The sequence below is a fragment of the Phocoena sinus genome, chromosome 19, assembly GCF_008692025.1.
Source record: "Phocoena sinus isolate mPhoSin1 chromosome 19, mPhoSin1.pri, whole genome shotgun sequence".
In the NCBI taxonomy this organism is placed as follows: Eukaryota; Metazoa; Chordata; class Mammalia; order Artiodactyla; family Phocoenidae; genus Phocoena; species Phocoena sinus.
This window is the reverse complement of record NC_045781.1, coordinates 7,328,926-7,348,568: the sequence shown is the minus strand read 5'-3', so window position 1 is coordinate 7,348,568 and position 19,643 is coordinate 7,328,926. Positions and strand designations below refer to the sequence as shown.

The following is a 19,643-nucleotide window of genomic DNA, read 5'->3' as shown; positions in this document are numbered from 1 at the left end:
CGCTTACTTTTTCCCTGACGCAGCAGCCAGAGTCGGATTCAGGGGAGGGAAAAGTTCAAACTGGAGCCCCGAACTCCTGGGTGTGAGGCAGGAGGGGGCTGGAGACCTGAATTCCTGCGTTTGAAGAAAAAGAGGCAGAGGCTTGGACTCCTGGGCCCGAGGGAGGAGTGGGTTGCGGGCCCATACTTTCGGATGTGAGGGAAGAGGGATTCCAGAACAGGGACAAGAAACGTTGAGACTTATCAGTGTGCCCGACAGGCAGAAAGGTCCAGAAGGGGCTTGGGAACCCAGACTCCTGGGTCTGAGGGAGGAGGCTGGGGTATGGGCTATGTAAGGTCGAAGGGAGCGCTGGTTATTTCCCACTGGCAGGACTGAGGGCGTGATCTTTGGCAGAACAAGTTTAGGGCTCTGTCCTGAGGTGCGTGGGAGGCCACAGTGCTCCTGGATTGGATTACATGCAAGAGGGCAAGCTGAGGCCGTGGCTATAAATATCACGGAGGATTCGGCAGGAGCCCAATGCTCCAGGCAAGGGCCCTGATGCCTTATTCCACAGAAAATCATCACTACCGCTCCCGAGTCTTAACAATAGAGGCATTGCCAATACCACAGATACCTTTATTGTTCCTGGCACTCAAATTCCCAAACCCATCTTCCCACGGTCCCATCCTCTACTACCCCAAAACTCAAACTCCCAGCATTCCACGCGGGGAAAAACTACAACTCCCAGAAAGCTCTGCGCTCAGACCGGCTCTAGACTCTAGAGAGGCCGATGAATTTTCAAGGTTCGCGCGCTCGTTTGCTATTGGTTTTCAAGGAGGCGTGGCCACAGGAGGTCCGTGGCGGTGATTGGCCGGCAGTTCCTGCTGCTCAAGATCCCAGAGGAGGCGGCGGAGCCTGCGCAGTTCACGGTGCAGGGCGTCGTCCGTCACCGGACCGGTGAGGCTGAGGCGCGAGCTGCCCAAGGGCAGGATGAGGGGAGGATGGGAGGAGAAACTTTCGAAGATGTCCCCTATGAGACCGAAGAAGTCGGAGTTAAATTCTGAAAATGGGCGTGAGGCAGCAGTGTCGGGGATAGCCGAGACTGCGTCACGCCCGAAGAAAGGAAAAAAACCCCGGCAACTACTGGAGCAGGGTCCCCTCAAACGCGACTCTTGGGAGTCCCCAAGCATCATGGGAGCTGTAGTTCAGACTATGAAAGGCCACCGTTGCCTGGGAAACGGGCGATATAGTTGGGTTCTTGGGTCCATTAGGGAGGAAGGACTGGGAACTTCGTTGTACAGATTCCTTAGAGTGGAGGGGCCTGGAACTCGGCCCCCTAGGTGAGGAGGAAAGAGGGAAAGAGGGGGAAAGAGGCTGGGGACCTGAACCGCTGCGAAAAGAATAAGGAGCTGGGGGCTTGAACTCCTGTATCCTGGGGGAGAATACTGTATCCTGGGATCCAGCACTTAGATCCCGGGGCAGGAGAGGGATAGGGGTCCAGAATCTTGGACCAGGAGGAAGGAGTTGGGGCTATGGATCCCTAGGTCCTGAGGACAGAAGAAAGCTGACAGCCCCAATGCCTCCGTCCCTATTTCTCCTCACCTGTGTCCACAGCATCTCGCTCTGCAGGGGGAGGATCCCAGGCAGGTGGAGGCCCGCGGCCAGGACCCAGCTGGTAGTGGCTGAGCAGATGGTGGAGCTGAGCAGGGGTCAGCGTGGGGTGGTCAGTTCGTAGGCTGCTCCATGAAGCCTGGTGGGAAGATGAGGTGAAAAATCCACGGTCATTATGGGGCAGCTGAGAAATCCTAAGTGGAAGGCCCTCCATAGAAGAGGGCATGGATGTAGTGGGTAGACAGTGATGTCTGTGCAATGTCTTCCAGGTACTGTGAGACGTGGTTGTCACCAAAGTGATAGTGGGAAAGGGCATACTCTCAGCTTTAAAAAAGAAAAATGTGATTTGCTTTGGAATACATGAGTAGGTAGGAGTAGGCAGGGGTGGAGAAGAAACAAAACTGACCATTAGTTTATGTTACTGTGTGCATAGGTGTTCATTATTCTACTGTGGCTACCTTTTGTAACTGAAAATTTCTGTACCTAACCTAGATCTAGGCAACAGAATCATCACTGTAGTTAAAACAAGAAACTCAACCCAGATTGCCTGGGTTCAAAAGTCCCAGGCTACTCATTACCTTCTCGCAAACCCTGTGCCTCAGTTTCCTCACCTGTAAATTGGGGGAGAACAGGAACTACCTAACAGCGTTGTTAGGACGATTTAATATGGCAAGACTGTAAAGTACACAGAACTCTGACTGGTGCTTATTAAATGCTCTGTAAAAGTTTGATAAATAAAAGTAAATAAATGAAATCAAGTGACCTAGCCTGCCTGATTCTCAGTTTCTTTGTCTGAACAAAATTGTCAATTAATAACCTACTTCACGAGGCTTAGTCAGCATTCAGTGAGAAGGGCTAAACACAGTATCTGGCATGTGGTTTATGTTCAATGAATGTTTTAAACGTCACATTCCTTGGTCCCATACCAGACTTCCTGAATCAGCATGTCTGAGGGAGGGGACCCTGGAAACTATTATTAATAAGTCCAACTGGGATTCAAATGCAGCCAAACTTGGACATTTATGTGGCTGGCTTCCTTCTAGCTGCTGATGCCTCACCCATGGTGTCTGAAGTGGGACTGGGGATAACATGGAGCCCAAGGGGAGACCCAAGGGTAAGCTGAATACAGAGGATGGATGAGTGGGATTGGGGACTCAGAGGTCAGGGGTCAGGAGTCACCTTGAGCAGGGAGGTGCGAGGCACACAGAGCAGGTTCACAGCTATGGAGAGTTTCCGGAAGAACTCAGTGGCAATGTCACCCAGCCCAGCCCCCTGCAGCCAGTCCAAGACAAGGTCCAGGTTGGTTCGGATTTGGACAGCTCGGGACCATTGATAGAAAGGTCGGCCTTGACCTGTGGGGGAAGGGTGTGAGAAGCAATGGGTGCACGGACTCTGCCCTCCTGCCTCCCAGACCTTTCCTATTCTTCAGCTTGGGATCTGGAGCTTCCTCTCCATAGTCCCTAAAGATGAGGCCTGAGCCTCTGATGTGTCTTAACTGATGCAGGTCTCAGTGGCTCCTGTCTCTGCTTCCTGGACCCTTTCCAGACCAACCCTCACCTCGTTCCATCAGCGAGTTGAGAAGGGATGCATTGGAGAAGAAGAACAAGTAGCCGAAAGTCTGAGACACAAGGTCTGGGTGCAGCTCGCACTGGCTGGTCAGTTCCAGGGCAGCTTGAAACACGCCCAGGGTAGGTCTCAACCCTGGAGGCATGGCCCCCAGCTCGGCTCCAGGCCCCGGCAGCTCTGCCCCAGCTGTGAAAGGGTTACTATCCAGGAGAGCAGGCAGCGTTGAATACAGAGTCTGAGGAGACACAGAGATGCAAACAAGGGATCGGACTACAACTCCCTGGAAGCTTCAGGGTAGTAGAGTATGAAGGTACTGGGGAGCGCCACCAAAGGCTTCTGGGAATTGTAGTCCATTCTACCTTCAACATCCCAAAGGTCTCCATGAGCAAAATCCTACTTTCCAGATAGGTTCCTAGCATTCATCAGGCCTGGGATACTTCAAGTTTAAGAAAGGCTTTCCAGAAGTGTCTTGGGTATTTTAAGACCACCTCTGATGTAGTTCTCAACAGAGACAGCTCAAGGAGGACAAAGGACATTGAAAAAAGAGGCTCCCTTCAATCAAAGAATTATTTATCCAGAATTCCCGAAGGAAAGGAAAAGAATGGAGAGTCAGGAAGTGGGAGTGGGGTGGCAGGTAGCCAGTGGAAAGTGAGATCAGGCCAAGGACAGGAAATGAGGTCAGAGCCAAAGAAGAAATAAAACCACACTTGGCAGGGATGTACAGGAAGTGAAGCCTAGGAGGAAAGGGCTTCACAAATCAAGGCTGCTCAAGGAACATAGAGACTACCTGTCCCAAAATATCCCCTTTCATTCTACAGATAAGGAATGAGGCCCAACATAAGACAGAAACCCTGAGAATTCCAAGAAGCAATATTAAGTTCAAGAGTGCGGGTGGTGGGACTTCCCTGGTGGCACAGTGGATAAGACTCCATGCTCCCAATGCAGGGGGCCCAGGTTCAATCCCTGGTCAGGGAACTAGATCCCACATGTGTGCTGCAACTAAGAGTTCACATGCCAAAACTAAGGAGCCCACCTGCCGCAACTAAGGCCCAGCACAACCAAATAAATAAATATTAAAAAAAAAAAAAAAAGAGTGGTGGCGGGGGACTGCGGCAGGAAGCAGGCCCTACAGGATGGGCACTCCAGGGAGAAAAAGGCTTGTGGCTCAGAAAAGGGAATGAATTCAAAGCTATAGGAAGTGAGGCCAGCAAACACAGAAAGTGAGGCCTGAATAAAGAGGTTTAACTTAAATGACAGTGCCTAGTATTATTTGATCTATATTTATCTATCCATCTATCTATCTATCTATGTAACTTATCAGTGACTTAACAGTGGACTTAGAAAACAGTAGCTTGAGAAAGTGGTAACAGTGATATAACCAGGCAGTGAAGTCAGCCTATGAGGAGGGGATAGTTGCAGAGACAGGAAGAGAAGTCAGGAAGGCAGGAAGTGATGTAAGCTCAAACAGGAACTGGTACCAGAACAGCAAAGTGCGAGGTGGGGGAGGGGCTGGGACATGGGAAGTGATGTCAGAAGCAGGAAATGTTGCTAGGTCAAATAAGAAGTGACACCAGATGTAGTTCATGTGATGTAGTTCAAACAGGAAGTGATGCTATACCAAACAGGAAGCAGGGATCAAGGCCAACCTTGGTGAGGTAGTAGACAGACTGCTGGAAGGTACACATGATGACCTCATCCAGGAGGGCCATAGCCTCGTCACACAATTCCAAGTCATTGCAGAGCTGTGGGTCTGAGGACAGGCATAGGAGTGAGAGGGAGAACCAGAGGCTGCCAGGCAGAAGCCCAGGTCCCCAGGTGCAGGCAACGGCAGGAGGCTTGGACAAGCATGGGCCTGGGTCAGAGCTCACCCTCCTGGTCGGCCTCCTTCTCCATCTCTAGCACCTTCTCCTGCACAAAGCTCAGCAGCTCCGTGGTGTTGGCCATCCATAGCATGAGTGGCCGCAACTCCACAGACACAGCCTCAGGGGTCAAGGGCACCTCAGGAACCCCCTCAGGGTGGCTGGGAAAAGGGGAAGAGACTTGTAATCCTTGCCCAATTCCCCCCCCTGCCAAATATGTCCAAGCCCCGAGATCTGGGTCTAACTGGGGTCAGAGTCCAACCCTCATTTCACAACTAGAACAGTTGAGTCCCAAAGAAGCTTGCACTAAAACATGCATGGAAATGTGAACACAGAACTGGCTGCGAATGCTGACCCCCACATCACTCTAGACCGTTCTCCCCAGAGTTTCTCTTACTTTTCTGGCTGACGGTCTCCAATTTCCTTAATCTTTTCCTGTGGAACAGTAAGATCAGAATTAAGGTGAGGTGGACGAGGAAGAGAGGTCTATGAGTTAATGCCCTGAGTTTTCCTTTTTGACAAGAGACTCTCCCCAATTTTCAAATGGACTCTGATTCTCAAGCTTCAGAATAGTCAATCCTCTTCTTACAGTTTAAAACACACACACCTATGATTAAGGGTGGTCTGTCTCCCTTTAGGTCTACTTCTGCTCAAATGGAGTTTCCCCCTATTCAAAAAAAACCTCCTAAACCTTTCCTCTTACTAGGCCCCAGCTCAATAGGATGGAACTTTCCCCGCCTCCCCCACCCCCAACTCTGAATGGCTTCTCCCTGGCAGATCCATCTGCTGGTCCAGTGGGTTTGTTCTCACTCGCCTCCAAGAATGGTCTCGCCCACTACGGCTCCAACCTTCAGGGATCTCTTCCCCTACCCCATCTCCCAGGATGGTTTCTTCCAATATCCCCCGGCTGCAAAGATAGGTACTACTGTACTGTCTTCTCTTAAAGCACTGTGGATTAATCCACAACTCCCAGCATCCCTTGGGGCCCCTTACTTAATAGCCCAAGCCCCCTCCTGAGGTATCCTGGGAGATGTAGTTTTGTCCTGCCCAACTACGGAACTAAGGTTGGAGGTGGCTAGAGGAGGCTCGGGAAAGGACTTGGGGCGCAGATGGGACTGGACGCAGGTTGGCAGTGCTCACCCAGACAGCCTCCTTGATGAGACGGGCCAGGCGGCCCAGCAGGCGCGGCAGGTGGCCCAGCTCCAGCTCCCGAGCTGAGTGCTGCACACACAGCGCCAGCAGCGTGGCGGGCCCCAGGGGCGGCAGGTCCCCGGCGCCGGCGGCCGCGGCACGCACGATCTCACCCAGCAGCGCCTCTTCCTCGCGCGGCCGAAAGCGCAGCACGGGCTCGCGGCCGTCCAGGTAGGCCGCCAGTGCCTCACCACGCTCCTGCAGGCCACGGCCACACAGGCGGCAAGAGAAAGCCCAGCCGGGGCCCGGCGGTGTGGCCCCGGGGCGTGCGGGCAGCCACGGAGGCCTCGCTGGCCCCGCGCCCCCAGCGCGGGGGTCCTTGTACATGAACAGGAAGTGCTCACCAAGCCCCAGCAGGTCGCCCGGATGCAGCTCGGTCTCCCGCAGCAGGAGGCACCCATTGTGCGTGACCGGGGCTCCCCGGGATGGGCGCACCATCGCCGGGGGCTCAGGACCTGCGCGCACTGTGCAGTGACGCGGCAGGATGTCCGGGGCGTTGAGAAAGGTGTCTACATACGGGGCTGGGGACCCACCGCGGGCCGAGGAGTTCCCACCCCGGCCGAACACGTGCTGCTCCCGAGTCATCACATACACCACGAAGTCCTGGAGGGAAAGTGAAGATGCACTAAAGGACACCACTCCACGAGGACTGGATGCTTCTGAGGAAATCCCTTACCCACAGTTGACCAGATCCCTTGAATGAGCACTTCCAAGGAGATCTCCTGGGATCCCAAAGGACTCACCAATTACCTCCGACCTCCCATGAGTGGACTCTTCAAAGGCACTTCCTATGGTGAACTGTCCCATAACATCCATCCTGAAGACTGGATACGAGGAAACCCCTTTCTTGACATGGGCTCTACCATTTCCCTCCCTCAAAGAATGGATGCTTCCCGGGAGATCTTTTTCCAATGGATTCTCCCATCTTCTCACCTCCTCTGAATGGACTCCTTCAAGCCAATCCCTTCCTACAGTGGATTCTCCCATAACATCCAGCCCAAAGAATGGGTGCTTCCAAGGACACCACATCTCCATTACTAAAATGGACTGTCCCACTACCCTCACCCTCTAAGAATGGACCTTCCCAAGGAAACCTTCTTTCTCCTAGGAACTCTCCCATTTCCCTACCCCAGTCCCCACTTGCCCATCATTCCACCCCTGTGATGGAGGCTTTCAAAGACATTTCCCCTTCCAATAATAGTTTCTCTCAATATTCCCAAAGCAAGGATGCCTTTAAAGAGACTTCCCCTTTGAACAAAGGTTTCTTCCATTATCTCTTCCCCATGAATGTACACTTCCAAGGAGACCCACTTTCTGTAATGGACTCTCATTTTTTCCCACCCCATGAATTTACTTCCAAGGAGCCGTAATTCTACAATGGACTCACCTATTCCCCCCACTCCCAGGATGGAGGATTCCAAAGACACTCTCCCTCCCATCAATGGATGCTCTCAATATTCCCATCCCCAAAAAGGACGTCTCCAAGGAGATCTCCATACAGTGGCACTTCTAGTAACCCCATCTTATAAATAGATGTTTTCAAAGAGACCCTCTTCTTATAATGGAGTGTCCCATTTCATCCACCAGATGAAGAGGTGCATTCCAGAAGACCCCTTCCTAAAAATGACTCTCCCATCTGCATCCTATAAAAATGGAAGCACTCTGTCTGACCCCCTTCCTAAAGTAGACACTTCTGTTCCCCATTCATGTCTGAGAAAACAGTCATCCTGATATCCATAAGTCCCCCCCCCCTACACTGAACTCTCTCCCACTGCCTCCACCCCATGAATGCACATTTCTAAATTTCCTTACTACAATGTATTGGTTCATTTGCCTCTTGAGAAATATGGATCTTTCCATATTTCTGATCACCTTCTGAAGGTAGAATCTCCTATTTTTCATCCCTGTCTGGAGGAATGGAATGATCCTGAATACCCAAACCCCCTTTTTACAATGGGCTCTCCTGTTCCTTAACCCAAGAAGGGATTCTTCCACTGCACCTCACATGAACTCTCACATTACAGACACCCATGAATAGATGAATGCAAAGAAATTCCTCTCTACAAGAGATTAAACTCTTACTCCTGTTCCCAAGGAACGGACACTTCCAATGAAGCCTCTTACAAAGAAATTTCTCATGAGTCCCATCTGAAAGAATGGATGTTTCCAATGTTTCCCTCTCTTCCCATAACGTACTTTCTTATATTCCCAGAATAGATCCTTCCAATTTGACCACCTTTCCTAAATAGAGCCTCCTATTCACCAACCTTGTCTGGAGGAATGGGCTGTTATAATATATACAAACCCCTTCCTACAATGAACTTTCCCTGTCCTGTTGCCCCAACAAGGAAGAATGAATTCCTCCAATGCAAGTTCTTTGAATAGTTTTAACCTCTCACCCATATACACAGCCAAGTGACCTAACCCAGATGGATCCCTCTCTGAGAGTAAAAATGGAACTGTTCAGTAAACTCCACCACCTTCCAGAGTGGGCTTTCCCATTGATTCCAACTGTACCTGTTGAGCTTGGCTGTACCATTGTTAACCCAAAGGTGGACAAAACCATAAGAATGATTCTCCTAATTATCATACACACACACACACACACACACACACACACACACACACACGAATATTTCCAATAACACATTACATTTCTTTAATGAAATAACTTACCACTGGCCCCCAACCACTAATCCTTTCTTTCTCTTGTTCCCCAACACTCAAACAAGTTCTCCTATTGCCACTCATATATGTAAAATAGTATCACTACCACCTGTACCCATCAACAATGTTCACAATCGTTCCAAAGTAAATCATCAACTTTAAAAAATGATTTAGGGACTTCCCTGGTGGTCCAGTGGTAAAGAATCCGCCTTCCAATGCAGGGGACTCGGGTTCGATCCCTGGTCGGGGAACTAAGACCCCACATGCCGCGGAGCAACTAAGCCTGCGTGCTGCAAAGTACGGAGCTCGCGCGACACAACTAGAGAGAAGCCCTTGCACCACAACGAAGAGTCCGCGCCCGCAACAAAAGATCCCGCATGCCGCAACTAAGACCCAAGACCGCCAAAAATAAAAATAAATTAATTAAATAAATATTTTTAAAAAAACGATTCAATCCACTCCTCCTAAGACAACATAGGCTTACCCCGAACAAGATTCCAGGCGTCAATCAAATTATCTCCCTCCCCAGAAGATACTCTTCCATTACTCTCCCTCAAGAAAAAGAGGCCTCCAAGAAGATCTTTCTAAAATAGGCTCTCCCAGGAGTTACGGCTGGGCATGGACTAGTGGTTAGAATACCGGGCTTTCACTGCTGTGGCCCGGGTTCAATCCCTGGTCGGGGAACTGAGATCCCGCAAGTCGCACAGCGCGGGAAAATAAAATAAAATAAAATATAAAATAAAGGGGGCTCTCCCATTCTCCCTGGAGGAAGACACTGCTTTCTCCCAACTTTGAAAGAAATGAATCATCGCCTACTTGCCCCTCCAGTGAACTCCTTCTCCGACATCTATCTCCACCACTCCCATTCTCTTCTCTGATATTATCTCCTACTCTGGAACCTGGCTGAGACCATACCTTCCAACATACCTGAGACTAACGCGACCCACGGGATTCTGGGAGTTGTAGTTTTGCCGCCCATTCAACCGAAGGGTGGGGTATAGGTCTCTCTCGTTAGGACAGGTTGCGCTTACCTGGGCGTCCTGGTAGCCCTGCAGCAGCAGGAAGTAGGGGCGGTTGCTGGGGGCCTGGATGAGGCACTGGGTCAATTGATCGAAGTCGCCGGGGTCTACAGGTCCAATTTGGGCATCGGCTGCCCCTGGGGCCATGCTAAGTGCCTGCTGCCTGCGCTCCTGCTGCCGCCGCCTCCGACCCTGCAGACTGAGCTCCGATACGCTGCGCCGCAAGGACAGGTTTTCCGAGCGCTCCTTGCCCCCGGACCCAGCCGAGGGCCCTGACCCCGACCCCGGGCCAGGACTGGCCAGCGCCGCCCCACCTGACGCCGCGCGGGAGCGGTTCTTCTGTGGCCGCCACGAGGGGGCGCCCGTGCCTGCCGAGAGAGATGGAGAAAGATGAGACAGAGACTGGAAAGAGCTAGAGATTCTAAAGAGACAATCGGCTGCAAAGAGGTGAGGCTGCTTCCCACATTTAGGTTTTTGCATATGCTGTTCCCTGTGCCTGGAACACACTTCCTGCTTGACTCCTACCCATCTTGTAATTTCAGCTCATAAATTCATTCATTCTTTCAGTTAATATTTTTTGAGCCCCTACTATGTGCCAGGCACTGTTCTAGGCACTAGAACTGTTCACGAAGAACAGAGAAGATACTGCGCCAAGGAAAGCAGAAACCACCTCCTCTTGAACACCCTTCCCTGACATTCCAAGTCGAAGCAGAGAAGGGCACCACTGGCACTCCGAACTTTGTCACACACAGCCCTGGCATCTAGTAGGTGCCCAGTGGGAAATGAGCTGAATGAGTGAACTGATGTTTTTCTCACTGGGCTGTGAAATCTAGAAGGGCGGGAACTTGTCAATGTCCCCACTGTATTCCCCCAGGGCCCTAAATAATGTGTGGCCCACAGAAGGTGTTCAGTGAATGCTTTTTGGAAAAAAAAAAAAAAAAGGAAAAGAAAAAAAGACAATGATGGTTATAATTGCCATTCTTTATTTAGCAACTACTATGTGCCAAGCCCTGTGCTAAAACCCTTTATATGCATTATATCATTGAATCTTCGCCTAGGATTTTGCTGGGTTTAACCGGCGAAGAAAGCCCATGAATGTAACTGCTACACCACTCTATCTCTCAAAGGGAGACTCGGGAACAGAAAAGCTGTGAGAAGGCTCCCTGAGCAGACACTATCTTTGTGAACCCAGCCCCACCCCTGCCAGACTGTGCCCCCTCCTTTGTTATTTCATCACAGGTGCACCTCCTGTTCCAGGCCGGGCCTTCTCAAATACTAGGCCCCCAAGTAGCCTGGTCGTTGGCCAATACAAATACCGCTTCATTTCCGGTGCACCACCCTCAAGCCCCCACTCAGGCTTTGCAGCCAACCCAGCCTAAGGTCACCTGGTCCAAGGCCCACCCTTCTGAAGCTCCGCCCTTTCTTAGGCCCTGATCTAATAGCCCATTTCTTCACCTTCCAAGCGCGTCCCCCTTCTAGCTTCCATCCACATAGGCCCTGCCCCTCACGAGCCAATTCAGCCTACTACTGAGAGGCCATCTGTCATCAGGACCATTCATCTGCCCCGCGCAATATCTCTGCCTTCCTATTACTCCATTCCGAGGCCCCGCCCCAGCATCGCAGGCCCCGCCCATCAACTCTGCACCTATCCCAAGAGAAAAGTCCTCGGGCCTAGGCCATCTGGCTGACCTAGGTCCTGCCCCACCTCCGCCTTCCCCTAGACCCAGGGCTATAGGTCCCGCGCAGTCCCCGTCCCGCGGACCCCTCCCCCGGCGCCCGCCATCCTGTCCCAACAGTCCCTCAGGCCCCGCCCACCATGGCTCCGCCCCAAGCCCCACCCATTCCCTCCTCAGGCCCCGCCCCCAGAATCCGGCTTCCCCGCCCCAGCCACCCCCAGCTCACCGTCGCCGTCTGCCGCTCCGAAGGCCTCCTGCTCCAGGCGGCGCGCCTCCTCGCGGCCGCGGAGCTCGAAACGCCGCGCCCAGCCGGGCCGCGCCCGCCAAAGCTCCTGCACCAGCAGTGGGCGCTCCGAGTCGCCCAGAACTCGCAGGTGCTCCGCCCGCCACTCGCCGCTGCCAATGGCGCCCGCCGCGGGCCGGCCCAGCGCGTCGCACAGCGCGAAGGCGTCCACGCAGCTGCTCTCGCCGGGGCCGCTGCCGGGGCTGCCGGCCAGACCGTAGCGCTCCAGCGCCTCGGCCACCAGCTCGCGCGCCGTGGAGCGCGCCGTGGCCAGCACGCTCTTGTAGTTGGCGCCCGAAGCCAACCCGGCGCCGAAGATTTTAAGGACCCCCGGGGGCGCCGTGGCGCGGGCGGCCAGTGGCGGCTCGGGGGCCACGCCCGCCGCCAGCTCCGGCAGCTTCTTCTCGCTGGCCCAGCGCTGCGCGGCCCCCGGAGTCCCGGGGGCTCCCGCGCCACCGGACCCCGTGGTCCCCGAGCCCCGAAAGAGCTGAGAGATGCGCTTGGCGCGGCTCCCTGAGGCTCCCCCGGCCGCCTTGACCGCGCCCACTCGCCGCAGCTCCACGTGCGGCGGCGGCGGGGGCAGTGGCTCGCTGCTGCGGCTCCCCGTGTCCGAAGACGAAGACCTGGGAGCCCACCGGCGAGCAGAGACACGGGAGAGAGAACCAGAAAGACATGCAGAGACGGGGGTAGGGGGTAGAGAGAGAGGTGGGCAGAGACCCAGAGTGGGGGGGCGGGGAGGAACAGAGACCCAGAAAGGGAGGGACAGACACCCAGAGATAGTGGGGGACAAACACCCACAGAAGGACGAGAGACGCGGGGTGTATAGAGATGGGGGGTGGCGTGGGCAGAGGCCAGAGGCAAAGAGAGAGCGAAGGAGAGAAAATAAATAAATAAAGGCGAGTCCCACAGAAGGAAATTCCAAGAGGTGAGCAGGGACAGGAGGAAGGTGAACCAAACCGCTACTCCTACTGTGTCCCTATCCCCGTGTCCACTGGCCTAAACCCATCTCCAGGCCCAGCGCTATCCCTCACCGGACTCTATATCACTGGGGCCCACTGTCCCCTACCGCCTGCCATCTCACTTGCCCATTCAGGACAGGAACTGGAGCCAACTCTTTCCGGTTCCCTGGCATTACCCAGTGCAGGGACTGGGTCATAAACAGGGACAGATGGGAGGCAGGTGGGGCAGGGGCAGGAGCCGTGAGGAGGTGGGCACTCACTTGACAGAGACAGCGCTGGGCCAGCGTCGACCCAGCTTGGCCAGTTGCTTCCTGGGAGAATTGATCCACAGGCCCACCGGGAGATGGAGCTTCCCAAAACGGGGGCTTCCGCCCTCCTTCCGCTCACCAGATAGCATGGCCCTAAGGGAGGGTGGGTAAAGCCCCGGCTCCTGAGGCCTTGAGAGGTAGGGATGGGGTGAAGGGGGACCTGGACTCCTGAGTCAGAGGGAGGAGGGGTCTGGGACCCAGCCTCCAGAATCTGGGCGGAGGAGGGGATGGGAGCCCGGATTGCTGGTTGCTGGGATGGCGGGTGGCTGGGGACTGACTCCTGGGTCTGAGGGAGGAGGGTGCTGGACTCCTGGGTCCCCAGCTCTTACCCTGCTTCGGGTCCCGGCAGCACCCGGGGGCCCTGGCTCCGCTTGCCCTGGTTAGTTCCTGACCCCGCTGCTCCTGATCAGCCTTTGCCTCTGCCCCAGCTCCCAGCACTGGGTGGGGGACAGGAAAAGGCAAGAGGAAACCGGCAGGAAGAGCGGGGAGGGGGCGTCCTGTGAGGGGACCGGGCCTGGGGGAGGAGACCTGGGGAAGGCTGGCCCGGCCCCACTCCTTGATTCTGGAATTACATCGCAGCCAGTTGGCCCCTTCCAGGACCCACAGGACCAGGTTCCCAGCCCCTCCTCCCTCAGACAGAAGACCATCCCCAGGCTTCCCTAGGGGAACCAAAAGTTAGAATCAGTCCGGAGGAGTGAGTCAGATACTTAGACAACCAGATAAATATTTATTTTCTCCTTGATTCTTTGGCCTTTTCTTCTGAAACCTCAGAGTCCTGAGCAGCTCCACTGCCAGTGCTGAACCAGGAGGACTTTATGAAATCGATCACTTTCCCAGACCGAGATAAAAGTATCCTGGTTGGGGTACAAATAGCAGAAACAAGGTTAGGTTCTAATGAGGGAGGAACACCCCTCTCGGCCTCCCTATGTTTGATCTTATTCTAGCAGTTATCCAAGCTTCGCCCTCCTAGGTAAGCCCCGCTCCCAGAGGAAGTCCAGCTCTCAGCGCTCCTTGGCTGGAGACCCCCTTCTGTATTAGGTAGTTGGAAGCCCCCGCCCCTCGCTCCAAGCCCTGCCTTCTTCAGTGGGCGGCTCACACGGTGGCAACACTGGCTATCAGCACGACAAAGCCCCAGATCAGCAGCCCGACCAGGCGGCTTCTCAGCACTTTCTCTGGCTTCGGAGACTGTGACTGGAGGGTTGTGGCTGTCTGGGGGCGATCCAAAGTCACCTCACCTAGGGCCACCTCATCCTTGGTTTCAGTGTTTGGTGACGGTATCTCCTCCACGATTCTTTTGGGCAATACTGATAGAACAGGGTTAAGGAGCAGTCCTGGGAGGGCGCGAAGGTCCTGCCAAGGCCAAGGCAAGCTCTCCCCACAGTAACTTGCCCCAGGACCCAGGCCCTCCGGGACATAATTACGCCTCCAACTGCGTGAAGCCCAAACACACCCACAAGGGAGGCCTGGCCCAGTGGCCAGAGGCCACACTCAGGACCGGAAGCCATACCCTCGTGGCCTGAAACCACACCCCAATGGGAAGTTATGCCCCATAAGCCACGCCTCTGAAGCAGGCCACTCCCTGAAGCCGCCCCCCCCCACACCAGGACCCTGAATCCCACTTCTTTCAACTCCCCAGCACTGACCTGTGACGTGAAAATAGATGATCGTGGCTGGACTGGATTGCACGGAACCCAGCTCGCAGCGATAGGTGCCTGCATCCTTTGGACGCACCATGGTCTTGGTCAGCGTGGGCTCCTTCCCCTTGGACATCAAGGTCTCAGAATTGTTCCCCCAAACCTAAACCCAAGCTCAAGGGGTCACAGAGGCCTGGGGAATTCAGGGGTTGGGGAGTACAGGGGTGAGAAGATCATGGGGCTTCAGTGGGGAGATGGGAGTCCAGGGTGTACTGGTCAGGGCATGGGTTCCCAGGGGATCAGAAGAAGCCAAACTTGGTAGGTCATGGGTCATGGGTATTATGGGTGCAGGCCTGTGGATACAGGGGCCAGGGGGCTCATGCAAGCCTGATGGAGTTCAAGGGTAACGGGAGTTGGAGGGCCCCACCCTGTAAAAGCTGTAATCGGTCAGGCCTTGAGAGATTTTATGCCAGTTGAGCTCACAGTCCAGGATCATATCTTCCATCTGATGGACCTTGACTTTGCGCTCTGGGAATAGGGGGTTACTGTGGGATGCTCTTTCACGGTTCTGGGCCCTCTCCCAACCCCCTTCCACTTGTTCTCGCCCCGCCTTTTCTTGTTGGCTGTCTCCAGTCTCCGACCTCTTTAGACTCTTGATCTCACCTCTGGCTCCGCCCCTCTTCCGCCAACCCCTCCGGCTGCGCCCAGCTCTCTCACCTCCGCAATTCGAGGACTTTCGACAAGAGTGAACCTGCTTCTGGCAGGTACTGCACCAGATCAGAGGCTGCAACATCAAACCTGAAGGAGCAGGTTCGAGGCTGTGTTCTCCCACTAAGAGGCGGGGCTAAGAGGAGAGGGCAGGGCCAAGGGCTGGGGCGGGCTCAAGAGCCGAATCCTGAGGAGGTCAGCCTGCGGGGCTGGGCTAGAACACAGCCCTGTAGGAAGCCGGTCTAACCAAGCTCAGTAAAGAGTGCAAAAACTATATGCCCGCTTCCCAAGAAGTCCGAGGTGCAAAAGGAATACGGGAGACCCAGGAACCTCTCCACGCGGAGAATGAAAAAACGCAGAGACCCAAAAGAGGGAGGCTGGGTATTCACGGGGCAGGGATGAGGGATAGAGGACCAGTTTCCATAATCCGGACTCACCACATTTGTTGGGACAAAACGCTGCCTCGGTAGAAAGAATTAAAAAAAAAAAAAAATCAGATTTCTACGTTAAAGGGGATGAGAGAGGGGCTGAAAGAACAGGCTAGGGCTGGGGCTCTTGAGTTCCAGGAAGGAAAGACTTGGGTGTCTGGACCCCTGGGTCTGAGGGAGGAAGGGGTTGGGAGAGCTGATGGATGGGACTCGGAGAAGCAGAAGGCTGGGGTCAGGGACTCTTGGACTGTGAAAAGAGAAGGCTGAGATGCCGGCCTCCCATCTTCTCTCACCCGCTTTTTGAAACTGAGCAGCGTAGCTGGCAAAGTTATCCTTTGCCAGGTGCAACGTCCAGAACAGCTCCTTCACGAAGAGCTCGCCTGGGAAGAAGCAGGATGACGCAGAGGAGTCCCCACCCCCACCCTCCTGCTCCTCCCAGATGTGAGGCACAGGAAGTTGACCTCTGCCTGCAGAGCCTGGCTTTTGGGTCTCCTCAGGGAAAGACAATACAATTTAATGACCACTTAACATAATGCTGGCCACTGGGCTAAGCAACAACTGGGATGAAGGCTGTGTTATGGTTTCCATTTTAGAGGTGACAAAGCGCTCAACGCCACACAGCTAGGAAACCGGCAGAGCCAGAACTTGAACTTAGGCAGTCTGGTTCCAGAGCCCCAGTACCTGACCACCAGACCAGGTGTCACCAGCAATCACTTCCCTGAGAGTTTCTGGAAGCCCTCTCCTGCCCCCTCTGTGCATTTACCTTTTACATCACTGTCCATGATGCGTTTCAGATCCTTCAGCAAACTCCAAGCTGCCTTTTGCAGTGTGGCCTCATCTGTGGGGGGGAGATAAACCCCAGATTCCAAGCATTGCTGTCTCATTGGCTCACCTAGTCTTAGAAACTACAACACCCACGGGGCCAATGGGCAAGGATTTGCCTGGTAAAGGGATTAACCCACGCCGTTGCCTTCTGGGAGTTGTAGTCTTATTTATTACATATGGAATAAAATTGCAGGATAAAAGGTAGGGAGAACAGTATTTGCCAGCCCTGGGGAACCCCAGAATCTGCATCCCAGCCTTCTCCACTCCCGAAACCAGGAGACTGTACCTCCAGCCCTTTCTCCCCAGCACCTCCCAGTAATCCTAGCCCCAGACCCCTCCTTTCCCAGGACCCAGGGGTCGCACTCCGCCCTCACCGACGACCCCCATATAGGAATCCTCGTCAATCGGCAGGTCCTTGAAAGCTTCCACTGCCTGCTTTACCCTTTCCATCACGTTTTCGTGATGCTTGGCCTCCAGGTGGCCAGGCAGGTAATCCGTCTCCAAGGACTTTAGCGCCTCCACGACGTTTGGGTCACACATGACACAGCCCCGGGCAGGAAGCAGGCAGCCGGCCAGAGCCGCCACCAGGAGGGGAAGCCGCCACGGCCCCATTGCGGCCAGAGCGCGCAGTTCGCGCCGAACTCCGGGGAGGCTCCTCTTACCCCAAACTGAGAAGGTGAACGCTAAACGGAGAGAAACCCTTCCCCGAGACTAATGGAGCCCCAATTTGCAGGGCGCACACTTCTCATTAGAAAACCGAGGAGTCCCGAAGCACTCTAAACAGCCGCAGCCCGACCTTGACTCCTGACTGTTGTACCTTCCAACACTAGGGTTCGCTGAAGAGTCCAGGTTCTGAGGGCTTTCAGAGAGGAAGAACAGGCCACTCTTTTTCCCACGACCAAAATTAAAGATTTTGGCGGAGGAGGGTGGTGAGGGTGAGGTTGGTTGCGTGGTACAGACAGTTTTTAACTGGGGTTTACAGCCACGGTTCGCCCCTTACTAATAGGAACTCCCAAGCCTCTGCCTTCCGGCTACCCACGCAGGGCCCCAAATTCCCAAGAGCTATTCCCTGAGGTTTCCTTGGCCCCGCCCAGAAGCCCAACTCTTAGCCTGACTGGACCGCAACAAAGGGAGGCCCCGCCCATAGCTCCATGATGTCACAGCCCCCTTTTCAGACTAGAACTTTCCCAGAGTCTACCGAAGGGGGCTTACCTTAGGGGCTCTGGTTTCCAAGCTAAGGAAAGGGCTTCTAGCCTTCAATTTCCGCCTCTCTCTGGGCCCCAGGACCCAGGCTTTTGGCTAGCTGCCCACGGCCCTCGGGAAACACTGTCCTCTAGCCACGAAAACGTGGGAAGTTGTCCTTTCTAGCCCTAGGACTACGACTCTCAGAAGGCCCTGGGGTCTCCCCGTAGCAGATTACTGCAGACAACCCCATAGCTTTATGGGAAATGTAGTTCAAGAATTATAATGTTGGGACTTCACTGGCGGTCCATCGGTTAAGACTGCGCTTGGGAGACGAGACCAGAGGCCGAACTCGGGATCTGACAAGATGGCCGGGCTGCCCCGCAGGATTATCAAGGAAACCCAGCGTTTGCTGGCAGAGCCAGTTCCCGGCATTAAAGCAGAACCAGATGAGAGCAACGCCCGTTATTTTCATGTGGTCATTGCTGGCCCTCAGGATTCCCCCTTTGAGGGAGGGACTTTTAAACTTGAACTATTCCTTCCAGAAGAATACCCAATGGCAGCCCCTAAAGTACGTTTCATGACCAAAATTTATCATCCTAATGTAGACAAGTTGGGAAGAATATGTTTAGATATTTTGAAAGATAAGTGGTCCCCAGCACTGCAGATCCGCACAGTTCTGCTATCGATCCAGGCTTTGTTAAGTGCTCCCAATCCAGATGATCCATTAGCAAATGATGTAGCGGAGCAGTGGAAGACCAACGAAGCCCAAGCCATAGAAACAGCTAGAGCATGGACTAGGCTATATGCCATGAATAATATTTAAATCGATCCGATCATCAAGTGTGCATCACTTCTCTTGTTCTGCCAAGACTTCTTCCTTTTTTGTTTGCATTTAATGGACACAGTCTTAGAAACATTACAGAATAAAAGCCCAGACATCTTCAGTCCTCTGGTGACTGAATACACAGTAGCAAATCTATGTCTTGTCCTGACTCACTGTTGTAAAGCAGGAGCAGAGGCTAGAAGTGTCATCTGGGTTGTTGCGAGACGTTTAAAAGCAGTGGCCCTTCTCTGCTTTTATATATTTCCCCCTCATGGTTTGAGTATAAAGCACTGTGAATGAAGGTAGTTGTCAGGGTTAGCTGCAGGGGTGTGGGTGTTTTTCTTTATTATTATTATTTTTTTGGTGGTGGGGGGAAGGTAGTTTTAATTTTATGGACTCCTTTCCCCCTTTTTATGGTGATCTGATTGCATTGGTTAAAAGCAGCTAACCAGTTCTTTAGAATATGCTCTCTAGCCAAGTCTAACTTTATTTAGACACTGTAGATGGACAAGCTTGATTGTTTGAACCAAAATGGGAACATTAAACAAACATCACAGCCCTCACTAATAACATTGTGACTTTGCTGTCAAGTGTAGAATCCTCCCTTCAAGAAAAAGCTTGTGACCATTTTGTATGGCTTGTCTGGAAACTTCTGTAAATCTTATGTTTTAGTAAAATATTTTTTGTTATTCTACAAAAAAAAAAAAAAAAGACTCTGCGCTTCCACTGCAGGGGACTCGAGTTTGATCCCTGGTGGGGGAATTAAGATCCCGCATGCCAAGCAGCGTGGACAAAAAAAAATTTTTTTTTTTAAATTAAATCTTTGCTCACTCCCCCGTCCACCCCTCCGCCTTCTTTCTCCAGCCTCGGGCTGGATGCTGAGGTCCCAGGGGAAAGAGAGGTCTGGAGGCCAGTGCTGAGA

At 53.5% G+C, this 19,643-nt stretch overlaps 3 protein-coding genes across 11 annotated transcripts; 1 reads left to right on the top strand and 2 right to left on the bottom strand.

Annotated features, from left to right (window-relative positions):
- Nucleotides 1–594: 594 nt before the first annotated feature.
- On the bottom strand, nt 595–13,675 carry RASIP1 (Ras interacting protein 1). The gene is made up of 12 exons (XM_032613735.1): nt 13,448–13,675; nt 13,071–13,211; nt 11,795–12,474; nt 9,905–10,260; nt 6,156–6,809; nt 5,413–5,450; nt 5,025–5,176; nt 4,803–4,906; nt 3,148–3,391; nt 2,770–2,942; nt 1,582–1,729; nt 595–1,009 (listed from the first exon to the last, which is right to left on the bottom strand). The coding sequence occupies exons 2-12, from the start codon at nt 13,205–13,207 to the stop codon at nt 810–812; spliced, it is 2,886 nt and encodes a 961-aa protein (XP_032469626.1). The 5' UTR covers nt 13,208–13,211; nt 13,448–13,675; the 3' UTR covers nt 595–809.
- Nucleotides 13,676–13,825: 150 nt separating this feature from the next.
- Nucleotides 13,826–17,596, bottom strand: IZUMO1 (izumo sperm-egg fusion 1). Of its 9 annotated transcripts, none has more exons than XM_032613740.1 (9): nt 17,088–17,358; nt 16,652–16,726; nt 16,182–16,268; nt 15,898–15,918; nt 15,470–15,550; nt 15,180–15,280; nt 14,762–14,915; nt 14,215–14,422; nt 13,826–13,972 (listed from the first exon to the last, which is right to left on the bottom strand). In XM_032613740.1, exons 1-9 carry the CDS (start codon nt 17,323–17,325, stop codon nt 13,846–13,848), a joined length of 1,092 nt encoding a protein of 363 aa, XP_032469631.1. In that variant the 5' UTR covers nt 17,326–17,358; the 3' UTR covers nt 13,826–13,845. The 9 variants fall into 9 exon arrangements, with proteins under 9 accessions (XP_032469631.1, XP_032469633.1, XP_032469632.1 ...); XM_032613742.1 differs by having other exon boundaries at nt 16,221–16,268; XM_032613745.1 differs by having other exon boundaries at nt 13,852–13,972; nt 14,194–14,422.
- Nucleotides 17,597–18,235: 639 nt separating this feature from the next.
- Nucleotides 18,236–19,415, top strand: LOC116744183 (ubiquitin-conjugating enzyme E2 N). Its single transcript, XM_032613568.1, has one exon. The coding sequence runs from the start codon at nt 18,263–18,265 to the stop codon at nt 18,719–18,721; it is 459 nt and encodes a 152-aa protein (XP_032469459.1). The 5' UTR covers nt 18,236–18,262; the 3' UTR covers nt 18,722–19,415.
- The last annotated feature ends 228 nt before the right edge of the window (nt 19,416–19,643 follow it).

Coding starts and splice junctions, on each gene's coding strand:
- RASIP1 (XM_032613735.1), bottom strand. CDS start 13,207: ATGCTATCTGGTGAGCGGAAGGAGGGCGGAAGCCCCCGTTTTGGGAAG. Junction 5,451..6,155: donor TCATCAAGGAGGCTGTCTGG/GTGAGCACTGCC, acceptor ACTGTTCCACAG/GAAAAGATTAAGGAAATTGG. Junction 4,907..5,024: donor GAAGGAGGCCGACCAGGAGG/GTGAGCTCTGAC, acceptor GCCTGTCCTCAG/ACCCACAGCTCTGCAATGAC.
- IZUMO1 (XM_032613736.1), bottom strand. CDS start 17,325: ATGGGGCCGTGGCGGCTTCCCCTCCTGGTGGCGGCTCTGGCCGGCTGC. Junction 15,919..16,181: donor TGCTCAGTTTCAAAAAGCGG/GTGAGAGAAGAT, acceptor CTACCGAGGCAG/CGTTTTGTCCCAACAAATGT. Junction 13,973..14,214: donor ATAGCCAGTGTTGCCACCGT/GTGAGCCGCCCA, acceptor TACCCCAACCAG/GATACTTTTATCTCGGTCTG.
- LOC116744183 (XM_032613568.1), top strand. CDS start 18,263: ATGGCCGGGCTGCCCCGCAGGATTATCAAGGAAACCCAGCGTTTGCTG.